The 17941-nt window shown below is 42.5% G+C and overlaps 1 protein-coding gene across 2 annotated transcripts in view; it reads left to right on the plus strand.

The window, feature by feature from the left end:
* The window catches only part of WNT9A (Wnt family member 9A), a 264497-nt gene that overhangs the window by 188307 nt on the left and 58249 nt on the right, over positions 1-17941 (plus strand). For both annotated transcript variants that reach the window (XR_004538197.1, XM_033931833.1), the window contains exon 2: positions 11929-12188. Coding sequence is in view for 1 of the 2 variants with exons in the window: in XM_033931833.1 (XP_033787724.1) it covers positions 11929-12188 (260 nt within the window). In the remaining variant the exon portion in view is untranslated. The remainder of the gene's footprint in view (positions 1-11928; positions 12189-17941) is intronic.

Here is a 17941-nt window from a genome sequence, read left to right on the forward strand (position 1 = left end):
CACTCAATAGACTTGAGTAGCCAACTGTGAGCTGTGGATGGACAGTTTGGGTAGTGGATGAGGGAGGCCTCCAGGGTGCCACAGCTCTTTGTTGACTGTATGGTATATTCGGCCATAGGAGCCATTTTCATTGCACTTTAAGGAGTCATTTTACAAAGGTGCGCTAAGCATTTTAGCGCACTTGTAGCGCCCTCTAGATCAATGCATGCGCTAACCGCTAACGAGTCCATAGGATAACATGCACGTGTTTGCGTTTAGTGAGTTTAGCACGCGCTAATATTTAGCGCGCGCTAGAAAGCATAGCGTACCTTAGCAAAAGAGGGAGTAAGTTCACAACTTCAGTTCTCGCCTAAGTACATCAGACCAGCTGCCCGCCAACACAATCACAGATGCGTTCTGCTTTACACGTCATTGTTTTGTTGATTTTGCTCAATGTTATGGCCGTCGGGACAGTGAGATGCAATGATGGTCCCAGCGCCAACTTCGGTGTGGTTTTATACTAACCCCCTCTTTTACTAAGGTGCGCCAACCGATTAGTGCGCCCTAATCGAATTAGCACACGCTAACGCGTCCGTAGACTAACATGCACGCGTTAGTGTTTAGCATGAGCTAATTCGATTAGCACGCACTAATCAGTTAGCGCACCATAGTAAAAGAGGGCCTAAATCTAAACGGTTGCGGGTCTGAGCACTTTACACAAAGAAAACCCCCCTTTTAAATATATTAGTATAACTCCACTGTGATTTCATAAATAGTACATTAGAATTGCCACTGCTGGGTCAGACCAGTGCTCCATCATGCCCAGCAGTCCGCTTACGCGGCGGCCCTCTGGTTAAAGACCAGCACCCTAACCGAGACTAGCCCTACCGGCACACGTTCTTGTTCAGCAGGAACTTGTCCAACTTTGTCTTGAGTCCCTGGAGGGTGTTTTCCCCTATAATAGGCTCCGGAAGAGTTTTCCAGCTCTCCACCACTATCTGGGTGAAGAAGAACTTCCTTACGTTTGTACAGAATCTATCCCCTTTCAATTTTAGAGAGTGCCCTCTCGTTCTCCCCACCTTGCAGAGGGTGAACAGCCTGTCCTTATCTAGTACTTTAGTTATTTCACAGCGTCATTGATTGGAACTCCCTAGAGTCGATTTTACAGTCAACATATAACATAAACAGCGTCAAAGTTCTGTTTTGGTGATAGTTCACTTTTGTTGTATAATTTAGAACACAGGCCATAGAAGCCGCCCAACCTCCCAACTATTGAGGTTGTCATCAAAGACTACGGTGTCAGGTCAAAAGCGCGCCGGGACAAAGGCGCGCCCAGACAATTGAACGCAGCGCGGAGGCGCGCGCCGCTCAAAATTTATGTTTTTAGGGCTCTGACGGGGGGGCTTGGGGGGGAACCCCCCCACTTTACTTAATAGACATCACGCCGCGTTGTGAGGGGTGTGGGGGGTTGTAACCCCCACATTTTCCTGAAAACTTCACTTTTTCCCTGTTTTTAGGGAAAAAGTTAAGTTTACAGTAAAATGTGGAGGGTTACAACCCCCCAAACCCCCCATAACGCTGGCGCGATGTCTATTAAGTAAAGTGGGGGGGTTCCCCAACAAAAACCCCCGTCGGAGCCCCTAAAAACAGTAATTTTGAGCGGCGCGCGCCTCCGCGCTGCGCTCAATTGTCTGGGCGTGCCTTTATCTTTCGCTCCGTTGTCTATGAACCAAAGACTACTGTAGTCGTTCCTTATCTATATTAAAGGATACTTCCAGAAGTTATTTACCCAAATAAATAGACTCTGTGAAACTGCTTCTTCACCCCCCCCCTTCCTCTCCCCTTTTCTACAGGTAATATTCTGCTCTGACAGCTCTTCGAGTTTGTCTGGCTGTCAGGATCTATTATAATGCTTTGACTGCAGCTGCTTCTTGCTGTCCTTTGCTGCCCCCTCTCTCCACACTTTACAAGCTGCTTAATGTAGAACGCCCATGGAAATATCTAGTTATCTCATTAGCCCTGAACATTACACCCACCTCTTGTTTTAACTGCGGAAAAGGGCTATTATATAATCGTCTACTCATTGAGCAGGCAAAGTTATATATGTACAGACTGCAGGTATGGAATTTTTACCTGAAGGTTCAAGAGCTATTCCCAGAGATAGGCATAGAAAGGAGTTTGAAGTCTGCACTTATACAGTATTTATTTTAAAAATGTATATATTGTCTGAATCTAAGCGGTTTCCCAAAAAACTACATATTATAAAACATGTCTCGACATATAATAAACAAACATTGCATATTGCATAAAGACCCTGCATAAATACAAGTCATACCAGTATGACATAAAACAAATTATGCACATTGAGAGGGGGAGGGGAAGTTATCAATGTGGGCTGCTGATAAGATGGGATATTGTAGTGGTAAGATAACACATCTTTAATGGTAGTCCATATTGATAACTTTCCCCGCTTACTGTGGAGAGTCTCAGGCTCTGGTAACCAGAGTTGATATTGTGATGTCATAATGCCTCATTTCATCAGTGCCTAATGAACCAATCTCATCAGTGATGTCACAATGGCTTTATTGTCCAATACTTGACTCAACTGTATTACATAAAGCAGTGATTTCAATTTCCAGAGATATTTTCTTTTTTTTCTTTTAATTAAAGGGAGGGGGGGTGAGTTATCAGACATGGGCTGCCATTAAAATGTGTTATTTTACTGTTCACCCCAGTGTAACTAGGCCTTATGGAATAAAATAGGAGCCAGAGTTAGTAAAATAAAGGCCATGTTGATAAATACACTCCTAAATAGCAGGTGTAAATATGCGTGCAGATAATTTTCCTGGGGTAAATAAAAGCATGCCAAATGTTTAAATCAAAAATCTAGGTGCCTAATTCTCAAAATTAAGCGACCTTTTGCAAAGCGGCGTCTTCTAAATATTTTAATGCAGAGACTGAACAGAGAACGCAGGGAAGTTTGAGCAAAGTTGGAATTTCCAGTTAGATTTAAGTTCGGCGATACAGGAGGAGAAAGCCCAATAAGAAATCAGGTCTCTCTAGCTGAAAGCAATTAAGTATGTGAGTTGGCGAGTCCTCTTGAGACACACGTAAAATAAACTTCTGACTCAACGAGCAGGGCTAGATCCAACTCAGATTCCAAAGCTGCCGAAACGGAGTCGCTCAGTTACCAGTCTCCAATATGCCTAATAAGAAAGAAATATTATACAATTTGACATTAGGGAACGCAAATCCTCTTTCTGTATCAGAAGTCATCATTTTCCAAGGAGGCCCCGTTCTTTCTCCACAAAAATCTAGATAGAATTCTATTCAACATTTGATATCGTCCTGAAATGTAAATAAGGATAATGCTTGCAGACCACATGAGCTTCAGTGAAAGTAAAAATGCTTCGACACTGACACTTCTTTCATCGCATGTATCCTAATGATGAAAGGCACTGCATTCCCCCCCCCCCCCCCCAATGTTTTAATAAATTTTTATTTTAAATTGCGGTGAAGTTCCAGCACATTTACCTCAGTGCAACATCCCAAAAGTTCCCGATCCGTCATCCTTCCTGCCGTTTTCATCTGTCAGCACTGTACTGCTATCGTTGTACTAAAAATAAATATCACACGAATATCAATAGGGAAGAATAGTTTATCTTTATTCTGTGGATGTTCACTGTTTCTCTATTTAGGCCAGTTCTGTTTACGGAGAGGTGGCAGATATTTTAGGAAAGCGACCGTTTGCTTCTTTAAACATTTTGCTCTTTTTTTAAAGATAAGAATAAATAATCTTTCTGCTGGTTTGTAAAGCTGCTGTGCTCTATGGTTTTTCTTGCGTGACTTTGATAACTATAACCTGCACGCGTTAAACCTTAATTCATGAATGTACCCTCATCACTTTACTATCAGCTCTTTGTTTCAGAAATATATAGGATAAAAAGCTATAGTTTATGCATTTTCTAAAGATAATCCCCCACTATATACTCTACTACTACTATTTATTATTTCTATAGCGCTGAAAAGGCGTACACAGCGCGGTACATTTTAATATACAATAGACAGTCCCTGCTCAGAAGAGCTTACAATCTAGTTTAGACAGGACATTTCAGGGTTGGGGAGATTATGGTAGAGGAAATGATACAGTGGGTCTAGGTATCTGACAGCAGTGAGTGGGAGTTAAGAGTTGAAAGCAGTTTCGAAAAAGTGGGCCTTTAGCTTGGATTTGAACACTGCCAGGGATGGAGCACGACGTATTGATTCAGTCAGCCTGTTCCAGGAATACGGTGCCGCAAGAAAGAAGGGACGGAGTCTGGAGTTGGCAGTGGAAGAGAAGGGCACAGATAAGAGGGGCTTGTCTGATGAGCCGAGATCACGGGGGGGGGGGGGGGCATAAAACTGATAAAATTATATGCTTTGATTTGTGTTTTGTTTTTCTTCCAAAAATCATACGTGATCTTCTCTAGGAAAAAGGTGTGTAAGTCACTAGAAACAAAAAATGAAGTTTCAATGAATTTCATTAGCGAAAACAATTTGTAATACAACCATTCATACCCCACCCTTTTATGTGAAAAAAATAAAAAAGATAATAATAATAATAACAGTTTATATACCGCAATACCGTTAAGTTCTATGCGGTTTATAAAAGATTAGTGGCTTACAAGTTGAGTTGACGTACAAGTTGAATTAACTTAAGGGATGTGGGGAACAATTGGGAGAAAGGACAAGAGAGGGGAAAGAGGGAAGTGGGTCAGCTGTCTAGGTCTTTCGGGTTTGAGGCGTTTCCTGAATTTCATAAGTGGTGGGCAATAGGAGTTGTTCTAGGTCTTTACCCCGAAGTTGAAAGATGCAATTTTTGCAAACTGCATATGGACATATGGTGTGAGAAACCAGCCATTCTCAACATTTTGGATTTGGTACTTTAGTCACTTATTCCCAGAGACAGTCACGTATGTGCCAAAAGAATCAAGTTTTTGTTTTCAGAGAGAATATAAAGAGTTGCGCGGGGACAGAAACCAAGCTCGTCCCCGCTGAAATCAAACCCGTCCCCACTGGAAATCAAACATGTCCCTGCCCATCGCTGTAAGGAATCAAATCCGTCCCCGCCCGCCCCTATAAACTTCAGAAGTAGTTATTTCATTTAATTATGCTTCTGAATTAAAGGCTTTGGTAGAGACCCATTTACAGATAAGCAAAGACGCTTTATTAATTTGGAAATATTAATTGGGAAGAATACATACTTTGTAAATGGCTCTCTGCCAGAGCCTCTAATGTAAATCAGCCAATGAAGGTGGCCGGAGGTCCTTTTTGCCAAGCTTGGCAGGCACATTAGTGTCTCCGAGTCACAGATGCTGGCACCTCAGTGGCTCAAGGATGCTGCCAACGACTGCTGCGCTTGGTGGAGAGGAGTTCTGGCTGTCTTTGGAGGAGGTCCTCAGCTGGCGGTGCTCGGGGATCCCAACCAGCTTCAGCAAGGGTCAGCAGTAGAGAATGACACGGTGACAAAATTCTTCACCGTTCCCGTCCCCGCGGATAACCGCGGGAAATAAACCCATGTCATTTTCTAGTGTCTATTTCATCCTCTGTCCTTCTACACCAGCATTCTTCAAAGCAAAGCTTGCGGGTCAGTGGTTGTGGCCATTCATACTCTGATTCTTATGTGAGCCAAGGATAATAAAGCCATTGTGACATCACTGATGTGATTGGCTCTTAGGCACTGGTGGAATGAGGCATTATGACATCACAATATCTGCTCTGAATACCAGAGACTGTCATTCTGTAGTGTCTGTTTCAACCTCAGTCCTTCTACACCAGCATTCTTCAAAGCAAAGCTTGCGGGTCAGTGGTTGTGGCCATTCATACTCTGATTCTTCCCTCTCTCCTTAAAGAATGACATGAAGATGGTTTCCCACGATTATCCGCGGGGACGGGGACGGTGATGAATTTTGTCACCGTGTCATTCTCTAGTCAGCAGTGTACTGGTCATGAGCAAGCTTTTTGCGCTCATGCCCGGCCTTGAGTCGCTCCCTGAATGGCTGCCACAAGCTAAATGCTTTATTATATTTTGAGAAAAACAGTGGTCAAATTTGAAATATTGAAATAATATTGATATATCCATATAATGCTAGTACAATGACTGCAACCGTCACTGCTTGCACAAGCACATGAAAATGATTTAAATCTCACGCCTAAAAAAGATTGCCGGGTTTTTAGACCAGTGATGATGTTCAAGCCCCTTTAAAGTGTTTTTCAAAAGTGAACTTTTCAAACACTCGGGCGTTTGAGGTCTTTTCCCGGATATGCCCTGATAGGGAATAATAATAGTAGCAAAACAAGCTAGACAACATGTCCCCTATAGATTAACACAGGAAGTGCCCATAGTCACCATTCTCATCACAGGTAGGCATTGGAAATGTAGGCCTTAAAAACCCTGGCCTATATTTCAAGTGCCTATCTGTGACACACCTGCGATTCTATAAATCGCGCCTGTCTTGTGATTGACACACAATTGGCACTGCTTTTGTGGGCAGCTGCCGATTGCAGCGCCATTCATAGAATTCGAGCCCAACTGTGCGCAAAACTTATACAATACTACCACTTATATGGAACTGTTAAAGTCACTCAGCCGTTTTCTATAGCTTAGCACACAACTCCCTTAGTATGTGAATGCAGTTGGGAGGCATATGGGTAAGGCATAGGAGTGTTCAACATTTATATATGTAACTTACAGATTATTGTGCTGCGTTTAGGCAAATTCAAGGAGAACAACTGTGGAACTGATGATTAAACCAATCTTAGTGTACATGGTGCAGTCCAGAAAAAACAACATAAGAATACCCAGTAAATGGATTGTGGTATAGACCCAACACGGGCCGTGTTTCGGTCACAAAATACCTTCTTCCGGAGTCCGGTGCTTCTATAAACCACAAGCAATGGATTGCAAATATGCAAAACAAAATACTGTGCGCTGATAAATCATTACCAGGAAGTGACATCAGAGGAAGAGCCGAAGCTGGCACGACAGCAGCTTGGGGGTTACTGCTCGTGCCAGGAACGTTACATAGGTATGGGGAAAGGGAAGTGGCACGTGCAACAGGAGGAGGCCGGGAAGTAGCATGTGGAGGGGGGGAGGGTGCCACCACCCCAGGCACCTCTCATCCTCGCTATGCAACTGCATGCCCTACTTCGAATAACGTAAATTAAATGCCATTGAAAGCCAAAGTACAATATTGCGAGTACCGTAATAAGCTTTCGAAATATGAGGGGCTGTTGAAATGTTCTCAGCCCAACCAAGGAAAGAATGATGTGGAGCTATGAAACTTACATGTTATTCCATACTTTTCTTGATCCTTATCATGTCGATGATATGAAACAAAAAGTGTGGAATAACTTGTAAGTTTCAGAGTTCCACATCCTTCTTTTCTTGGCCGGGCTGAGACCTTTTCAGCAGCCCCTCGTAATCACGTTACTGTGACTATCAGTGAAAACTCTACACCAGCGCCAGGCATGTTTGATTATTGCTCCCTCAATACTAATTATAATGGAGAAATTCTTGTCAGTTCTAATAATATGGAGAGCGTGGTTTAACCCCACTCAATTTGGTCCTGTTCATCGCAGCGATGAATCAGAAAGCGCAGCTGTCAGTTCTGGCAGCCCTCGGTACACCCTCCTCAAGTTGAACTCTCTGCCGAAGAATGTGAGCTCAAGTTCACTAGCGTTGCAAGTGTCTTCGGACTTTCCAGATGTTAATCCCAGGCAAGTGTGTGTGTGGGGGGGGGGGGGTCCTGACTGAGACCCAGAAGATTTTCTTCCAAATCCATTTTCTTAGCTTCTCTTCAGCTGAAACTAAACAGTCATGTGTGGTAGAAGTTTTTGGAGATGATGTCACTAGTAGGCGATCAAACTGGTTTTACATTTAATCAACGGATTAGAGAGCCTATAGCGTTGATTTTCTGTCAATTGTAGTCTTTGACTTTTGTGAGGGGATCGCAAAGCCTGCAATTTTTCAACAGAATTATTTCTTTCTTTTTTTTTTTTTTATTGTAGACAAGTCATATGTTTATGGCATCTCAGAAACAAGCAGTGCTCTACTCGGTGGACATGTTGATTTGATGACGGTTTTCATGGCATTTTACTTTCAAAAGAGATGGAGTTTGTGTTAGTGGGGTGCATAGGTAGGATTTTTGTTTCTTTTATTGTTTAAATAAAAGACAAAACAGAGTAACAAAAAAAGGTCAGGTCCCCCCACTTATCTTGCCCCCGCAAAAATATCTCGTGGATTTTTATCTAGATTTCTCCCAGACACCCTCTTCCTAGAAGTCTTTGGTGGGTCCAGAAAATGTATTTTTTATTACTTATATATCACCTATATCCTAAGGCCCTCTTTTACTAAGGTGTGCTAACGTGTGCATGTTAGTGTTTAGCGCACGCTAATTCGATTAGCGTGTGGTAATCGGTTAGCACGCCTTAGTAAAAGAGGGGGTAAGTGGTTTACTTTCAGGTACTCTATCATATTTCCCTATCTGTCCTGGTGGGCTCAAACTCTATCTAGTGTACCTGGGACAATGAGGGGACTAAGTGACTCGCCCAAGGTCACAAGGAGCTGCGAATGATTTGAACCCACATCCTCAGCTCTAACCCCTATGCCACCCCCTCCCCTCCATAAAATATTAACCCTAGCACATTTGCAATAGGACAGTACCGCAGGAGCTACCAAGGATCGCCCCTGTCCCTTGAAGAGGGAGTAGGGTAGCAGAGACTGGCTTAATTATTTTTAAGTTAACATTTCTTTTTCTTTAGTTTTAAAAAATCTGAAACAAACACAAATGCCACGACAGTGTCTCCTTTCGTTCCACAGGAAGGGCATTCTTATTTTATGTGGGTCTGTAAAGGACTATAGGGGTTTTCTGTTGAGGAAAGAGAGATTCTGTGGATTTGCTCGTAATTGTTTCAATAGTTTTTATTTAAGTCCTTTTGTTGTACAGTCACGTTCTTTTTTTTTTTTTTCTAGATGCTTAAAAATTCATAGAGTCTAGTTGTCACAGAAAATTATTATTTTTAGAAGTTAGAAGGCCATATATACTGTAGACTGCTTGTGATGGCTTATTTGCATATGCACGGTCTGGCTCCTGCAAGTTTGGTGGGTATTATTCAGGCCTATGTCCCGCTATCCAAGTTATGTTCTGTCCATCACGGTGACTTGTTTGTACCACCCGTAAGGGAATTGAGACTGAATCTCACGTGTAAGCATGTTTTCCTGCAGGGTCCCCCAGGAATGGAATCGGCTACCTTTGTACATTAGAAAGCAATGTCATTTTGATGCTTTCAAGAAGTCATTGAAGAGATATCTATTCTGTAACATGAAATATGGACATTAAGGCATTTGCAATGGTGTAAGCGCTGGTCGCTTATTTGTTTGTGTTTTATATGTGTTTTATGTATTTTTTTTTATTGTGTACGTTTAAATTGTGAGCTGCCTTGGGAAAGGTGGATTATAAATAAAATAACCCCCCCCCCCCCAAAATAAATAAATAAAATAACATCACTAAAGTTATCCAAATTAAATTAAAAAAAAAAAAAAAAGTTTGCAGATCAGTTCCTTTTCACTTTTATTTCTTGAAGTACTGGACTCCTTCACACCACGGAAGTGAAAGCAGGGATGACCACAGCACGAACACGCGAAGAGTAACTCGTCCATTGGAAGGATCCGTTTAGAAATAGTGTATGTCTCCTCTCCCAGCTCATTCCCTGGACTGGTTTTTCTCCACTACAGTCTCCCTTCTTTCTCTGCCCCCTCCCAGCTTTTCTCCACCCTCTCCCTCATTGTTCCCTGAGGCAGCAGGTTTAGCAATCATGCTGTCCTAGAACACATGCACAGCTGTCATCCTCTCCCTCCTGACATGAAGTGCCCCAGGCATGTGCTGCGGGGGGAGAAGGAAGCAATTTAATGCTAGCAAGGGTAGTGCAAGGACAATTTAGGCAAAAAGATCTTTGTATCTAGGGTTACCATATTTGTGAGGACAAAAAAAGAGGACATATGACCCTGCCCCCGACCCCGCCTCCCACCAGTCCCAGTGCTAGTCCCACTCCTGCTCCACCCCTCCATCTTTCATCCATTTCCTTAGTCCCCTTTCCCATCCTCAGTACCCTTTTTGCCCTCATCTACCCTCCACTGCAGCTCATCACCTTTCAGTCCCAGGTCCATCCCTATCTCTCCTTTCCTCCCTTGCCTCCAAAGCCATTCTTCTATCCCTGTCCCCATATTCCACCCCACCCAGATTCTCTTCCTTCTTTACCCTTTCTCCTGTACCCCCAACCCATGTTACTGTATTTTTCTTGCCCTCCCTGGATCCACCGTCTTTCTCAATCTCCACTCCCACCTCATCGCAGCATCTGCTTCTTTCTTTGTCTTCACCCTCTTTTCCCCAAAAGTTCACCAGTGGTGGTAGCATCTCTCCTTACCCCCTAGCCATGGGTGCTTCTCTCTTTCTATCCTTCCACTCCCCCCCCAGAGAGTGGTTCTGTCTGTACTTCTACCCCCCCCCCCCTTTGTAGGTGCTTCTCTCTTTCTATCCTTCCAACTCCTCCCCCCTAAACACGGTACCGGGTGGACTTCTATGGTCTAAGGCCCAGCAATATTAAAGAAAAAAAATACAATTTAACCATGAATGCATAATGTGTGTGTGTGCTATTAGGTAGACTGGATGGACTGTTCAGGTCTTTATCTGCTGTCAATTTCTACAGTATGTTACTTATGTAACATATATGCACATCTGGCATGCTAAGTTAGTTTTCTATAAAGGAACATAGGTGCATAGTTTCCTTTATTGAATAGGTTCCTCATAGGAGGCGTGTTATAGAATGCCCTTATAGAAGAAAATTCTATAACAGTAAGTCTACATATAGACACCCAGAGGGCATCTGATGGGCATTTTTCAAAGAACACACGAATAACTGGGATATACACGCATGTAATGTAGGCCTATCTTAGAGCAGGCATAAATGTGGCCACCTAAAATATGCATTTGAGTGTGTATCCCTTCCCTACTGCGCCCAGAGTTCTCCCTTTCAGATATGTGCTATTCTGGACACATAGTAGAGGCCCTTATCCAGTATGTATATTCATATTTGTGCTAATATTCTAACAATTTGCCATGTCACTGGCACATCAATTTTAATGCCTGCTTTATAGAATCAACCCCATAAGAGCACATTTCCAAAAGTCTCTAGGTAACTTAAAAGAAGTATTTGCATATATAAATGAAGAAGCGCATAGCCATGGGATAGGAAATAGCAAAGGTCACTGAAGAGAATTTTTTTTTTCTCATTCCTTACAAAGTAAAAGAACCCCCCCCCCCCCCACTCCCCCTCCATAGCACCCTCTAAGTCCATTAGGTAATTTTTACCCACAAAATTTATATCAAATTTTCACAGGGGAAAAGTTTCTGTTTTGGAAAAATTGCATTGGATAATGTGTGTGCACAAATGGGCATCTACTACTTCTCTGGGTTCTTTTATCAAGTTATAAATATGAGTGATGGTAAGTATAGTCTCTGCCCAACTCCCATCCTAGGAATGTCTCTCTAATACATAGGTACAATTACCGGTAACATATCTGTTGACTCGTACACATTAATAAATCTGCATTATGGAAATGAGAAGTTTTTCAGCAATTGCATTTCTTCACATGAAACCATTTCCTATGCATAGAAATGCTTTGGAAAATTACCTTCATAGTGATTTCCTCAAAGTCAGGCCTTGAGGTCTCACCGCCTGAAGGTAAAATGCCATTTAGTCCAAATGTAATATTCTAAAAATGCCTGAAAAACAATGTCCGTTTGTAATGATTTTGTAAAAGTAATGCATAGTGGTAATGTGCATGAATGTCATGCTAACATGACACTGAGCACTAGGTTTTTTTTTTCTTTCCATTCCCTTTTACTTCAGGCTGACGGGCAATGAACCTTTGACCATCCTCCCTCTGACGTCAGAAATGGAGGAAGCCGCAGTTAAAGCCCATTACAAAGTTTGTGACCGGCTAAAGCTGGAGCGAAAGCAGCGTAGGATGTGCAGGAGAGACCCAGGTGTTGCTGAGACCCTCGTGGAGGCCATAAGCATGAGCGCTGAAGAATGCCAATATCAGTTTCGCTTTGAGCGCTGGAACTGCACCTTGGAGGGGCGCTACAGAGCTAGTTTGCTCAAGAGGGGTAGGTTGGTGGCACAGTTTGAGCATGTAGCAGAACAAAGGCAGTGGAACTTTGCATTTATCATTTAACTTATGGTGATTGCACAGGAGAATTTCTACTGGTTTGCAATTAGTTATCAATAACTGTTTTATGTTAAGTGCATTAGCGGATCCAATGTGTTCAAGCACTAAAAATCTCTCATAGAAGCAGAGTACTAGTTGTAAATCTGAGAGATTAAGATCATCTCCCAATATATCCTGGCATAGGAGTAAAGTTCATCCCTGTCATGGAATGTATAAAACTAACTCATTTGGTGACTATAACAGTGTGAGCAGGGTTTGGGTCTGAGCCAGTATACAAACAGCCAGACACAAGCACAAAAGGTAAAGGAAACTTCTTTATTGACTCAAAGGAAAGGAAAATCCTGCACTCTGTTTTTTCACAGGGCCAGGCATACACAGAACAGTCTCTTGTTCCAAATGTTCTGAGAGAGGCCTGTAGCTGACAGGATGCAAGACATGGCCCGTTGCTTGTAACTGCCACAACCCAAACAGTCTCGTAATTCTAGGTATCTTTATAATTTATACAATGTTAAGCCTGGCCGGGGGTCCTACACTTGGGCTGCAAAAATCCAGGAGAACAGTATAGTATAGGAGGCAAAGTACTTCTGTGTACGAAAGAACAAAGGGACTTGAGGGTGATTGTGTCAAATGATCTTAAGGTGGCAAAACAGGTCGAAAAGGTGATGGCCAAACCCAGGGGGATGCTCGGGTGCATAGGAAGAGGAATGGCCAATAGGAAAATGAGGTGATAGTGTTGTTGAATAAGTCTCTGGCGAGGCCCCATTTGGAATACTGTGTGCAATTCTGGAGACCCCACCTTCAAAAAGCTATAAATACGATAGAGTCCTTCCAGAAGGCCAGTACAAAACTGGCTAGTGGCCTTTATCATAAAGCATATGGGGACAGACTTAGAGACCTTAGAATGTATAATCTGGAAGAAAATCACATAAAAAAATAGAATATGGGATAGTCCCATAATAAATAATATTGTACAAATGTATATTTTATGTTATTTAGATTTTTATCCCGTCCTCCCAGTAGCTCAGAACGGCCTACAAGCAAACATTCACAGTGGAGTACATTTGGACAATATTAAGACAGTACAGTAGTTTAAATGCAAGGACTATACAGCAATTTAAGTAGACGTTTAGAATGGAGAAGGGAGGGGAGAGGGGAGGGGGGTTTAAGGGGTATGTGTATAAAGTGTTCAGAACCCAATTCTCCTGCCATTGGGGCACAAAAGAATCAATTAGGGACCATCACCACACTTCAGTGTCCCTTTGTTTAGTCAGATTTCACATTGAAATTATATTATTGATGCATAATAAAAAGGGCTGAAGCACTTATCTGCAAGTGTATGGTCACTTCTCGCTCCAGCTCTGCTCCTAAATAATACTCATTGGAAATCCAAGCGGCTCTGCAGGAAAAACCCCCATCTCCGTGCACACCCCATGCTCATTCGTTAGTGCAAGCTCTATTTGCTCCCCTCGACCCAGACCTGAGTTTCCCCATATAGGCGTCTTCAGGAGGGGTTACAGAATATTATGACACGACAATAAAATAAAACGGCAAAATAAATAAATGATCCCCTTTGAACAATATCAAGCTCGAAACGTTCTTATAAGCATTAAATCTAATGTTAAATATATGTAAACTATCCCCCTATTTTACTAAGGTGCGCTATGCGTTTTAGCGCGTATTTCGCACATGCTAAATATACATGCATGCTAACTGCTAACGCGTCCATAGACTAACATGCACGCTTTAGCGTTTATAAAAGGAGCCCTATATATAAAACTTACTCAACCCCACCCTGAGGAAGAAAGACAGGTGAGAGGGGATATGATAGAGACGTTTAAATATCTCCTTGTCATTAATGTACAGGAGACGAGTCTTTTTTTTTTTTTTTGAATGAGGGGAAACTCCAGAAGGAGATGGCATAGGATGAGTCTAAGGAAATACTTTTTTTACAGAAAGAGTGGTAGATGCATGGAATAGTCTCCCAGTAGAGGTGGTAGAGACAAAAACTGTGTCTGAATTCAAGAAAGCATGGGACAGGGAGTGGGACAGGGAGAGGAGTAGATAGTGAATGTGGCAAATGGGCAGACTGGATGAGCCATTTGGCCGTTATCTGCCATCATGTTTCTAGGTTTCTATTGTCCCTGTTCATAAAACACAAGGTCAGGTAAGGGATTCAAGCTTGTCAAAATCTGTGCTCTTCTCCTAGGATTTGGTTTCTTCCTGGACAGTGTATGAACAGATCACAGAAAGGGGAGAGTCAGGTCATTTGGCTGGTATTATGAAACTGCTCTGATCTAGTCTACATTATCATTAGCACATGGTCATTCTTCTGGATGAATACTGATTCTTCCCTTGTTCATTAGACACTAAAGAAACCCTTAAAGTTGGAGGTGGAGAGGGTGGATAAGTAAAGGAATTATAAAGTATATTCATTTTGACACATAGTAGAGGCCCTTATCCAGTATGTATATTCATATTTGTGCTAATATTCTAACAATTTGCCATGTCACTGGCACATCAATTTTAATGCCTGCTTTATAGAATCAACCCCATAAGGGCACATTTCCAAAAGTCTCTAGGTAACTTAAAAGAAGTATTTGCATATATAAATGAAGAAGCACATAGCCATGGGCTAGGAAATAGCAAAGGTCACTGAAGAGAATTTTGGGGGTATGTGCAAGTCCCATACTTAACATCTGATTACTTCCTCGAGATGCTCACTGCATTGAAGGAGAATGTGTAGTGAATGGAAGACGCAACTGTTGTGATCATGATGATAGGAAAGGCTATATTGCTCTGATGCACAGTAACAGTAGACCTCTATGGTGGTATGCTATGGTACCATCACAATATGTAATACTTCCCAACTTGCTAGTCACACACACACAAGGAATGATAAGGATACACATACTAAAAGCAGGATATGTCTATCTAATAATAATAACAATTTATATACCGCAGGACCGTGAAGTTCTATGCGGTTTACAATGATTAGAAATATTACAAATTGAATGGAATAAACAAAGTACAGACTTAGTGATTGATAGTTCTAGAGATCGTTTGTTGAGGACTAAGATTGTATAGGTTGGTTTCCTAAGTATTTCAGGAACAGATGTGTTTTTAGGCGTTTCCTGAATTCCCTATAGGTAATAGGCACGAGTAATTGTTCCAGGTCTTTACCCCATAGTGCTGCTTGATGTGAGAAAAGATATTGGTGATGACTTTTAAATTTACAACCTCTAACCGGTGGAGAAACAAAGTTCGGGTGAGAGCTTTTCTTGTGTCTGTTGGCTGTGAAAGAGAAAAGGTCTGTTATATATTTAGGGGCTAAGCCATAAAGTACCTTGAAGCAAAAACAACCAAACTTGAATTTCACACGTGCCTCCATCGGCAGCTAGTGTAGAAGTCGGTAGGAAGGTGTTATGTGATCAAACTTCTTCAGTCCAGAAAGAAGTCTAACCGCTGCATTTTGTACTAGTTGCAATCGCCGCATATTCTTCTGGGAGAGTGCCAAGTAGGCGATGTTACAATAATCAAGTTGACTCAGTATAAGGGATTGTACCAGAATTTGAAATGATGAGACATCGAAGTAAGCTCTGATGAGCCGAAGCTTCCAGAGGGTGAGAAAGTCTTTTCTAATCAAGGAGTCTATCTGGTCTTTCATGGTCAGGCTCTGGTCCAGTGTTACTCCCAATATCTTCATAGTGGGTTGAATGGGATAACTAAGGATATTGATGCACATTGGTGCTTTAGTGTCAAGTGGGTGTGGCGATGCTATGAAAAATTTTGTTTTCTCTGAGTTTAGTTTTAGTCTGAATTCGGTCATCCATTGCTCCATCCGATTTAGAACTTCTGTTGCTTTGGGGGTGACTTCTGAGACAGAGTTGGTGAATGAGATAATTATCGTGAAGTCGTCAGAATAGCTAAATAGTTTTATCCCCAGCTGGGACAGTTGTGCACCCAGTGAGGACATGTAAACATTGAAGAGCAAAGGGGATAGTGGTGATCCCTTTGGCACGCCAGATGGATTGCTCCATGTGTCAGAGAGATCGTGATTAAAACGGACTTGGTAGGTGTGTGATATAAGGAAACCTCGAAACCAGTTCAGTACCACTCCTCTGATTCCAATTGCATCTAGGCATTGTAAGAGTTTTCCATGGTCCACCAAGTCAAAGGCAGAGCTCATGTCAAATTGCATGACTAGGGCGTTGAGGCCCTTACTGAACAAGTAACGCAAGTTGTCCAGAATGGCCGCAATTACTGCCTCAGTGCTAAACAGAGGCCTAAAACCAGATTGAGTTTCGTGCAGAAGAGAGAATTGGTTGAGATATTCCATTAGTTGGGTGTGTACCAATCCTTCCATGATTTTTACCATAAATGGGATAGATGCTACTGGTCTGTAGTTGGTTATTGATGTTGCTGATTCTTTACAATTTTTTAGGATTGGGGTTATTATAATATGACCATTATTGGTGAGGAATTTTCCATTGTTTAGGTTATTGGTTAGATAATTCAATAGAGATGATTTAAAGTCTAGTGGACTGCTTTCATAATCTCTGGGGGACATGAGTCCAGGACACAATATGATTTAGAGCAGTGTTTTTCAACCGCTGTTCCGCGGCACACTAGTGTGCCGTGAGATGTTGCCTGGTGTGCCGCAGGGCCGCCATCAGGGCAGTACTACCAGTCCTGCATTCAGGGGCCCGGAGCTGACAGGGGGCCCGGGCTCCCCCAGGGTCCTAGGCAGTGTTCTAAGGCAGGGGCGCCAGTAGCTCGCCAAGGCAAAGTGAGTCGATCACCCAGGACTCACTTTGTCTTGGCGATCTAATCTATCGAGCCGATAAGTCTTCTTCTCCCCGACGTCAATTCTGCAGTCGGAGAGGAAGTTCGGGCCAGCCAATCGCTGCCTGGCTGGGCGGAACTTCCTCTCCGATTGCAGAATTGACGTCAGGGAGAGCATGCGTCGACGTCGGCTTTGGGGCCTGTTATCCATTGGTGGGTCCTGTTCCCCGATGGCAGCGGCAGTGGCTTGGGGAACGGCAGGGAGAAAGAAAGAAAGGGGGCAGGCAGGGAAACAGAAGGAAAGAAGAGAAACAGAAAAAAAGAAAGAAAGGTCAGGGAGAGAGGAAGAAAAAGTTGGGGGAGGGAATGAGGTGTGGAGGAGAGAAAGCATACAGGCTGATAGAAGGGAAGAAAGATTGGATGCACAGTCAGAAGAAGAAAGTGCAACCAGAAATCACCAGACAAGGTAGGAAAAATGATTTTATTTTAAATTTAGCAAATTGGAGGCAGTATTACCACAGTTTTCAAAGGAATTTGCCCAAATAACTTAATAGTTAACTGGGTAAATTCCCAGAGATGAAAACTTCCCTTCACTTACTATGCACAGTTCTGAATTTATATCTGCTGTCTATATTTTACAATATGGTCACCTTTTACTAAACCGCAATAGTGGTTTTTAGCGCAGGGAGCCTATGAGCGTCAAGAGCAGCGCTGGGCATTCAGCGCAGCTCCCTGCGCTAAAAACTGCTATTGTGGTTTAATAAAAAGGATGGAGGGTATATTTGTCTATTTTTGTATGCTATAAAAACCAAATACAGAGAGAGACTGAGAGCTGTTGACGAAGAGCTACGTGTGTGTCTTTCTTCGATTCCAGACAGAATATCAGCTTTGTGTTCAGCCAAACAGGCC

This window comes from Geotrypetes seraphini, chromosome 2 (genome assembly GCF_902459505.1).
Source record: "Geotrypetes seraphini chromosome 2, aGeoSer1.1, whole genome shotgun sequence".
In the NCBI taxonomy this organism is placed as follows: Eukaryota; Metazoa; Chordata; class Amphibia; order Gymnophiona; family Dermophiidae; genus Geotrypetes; species Geotrypetes seraphini.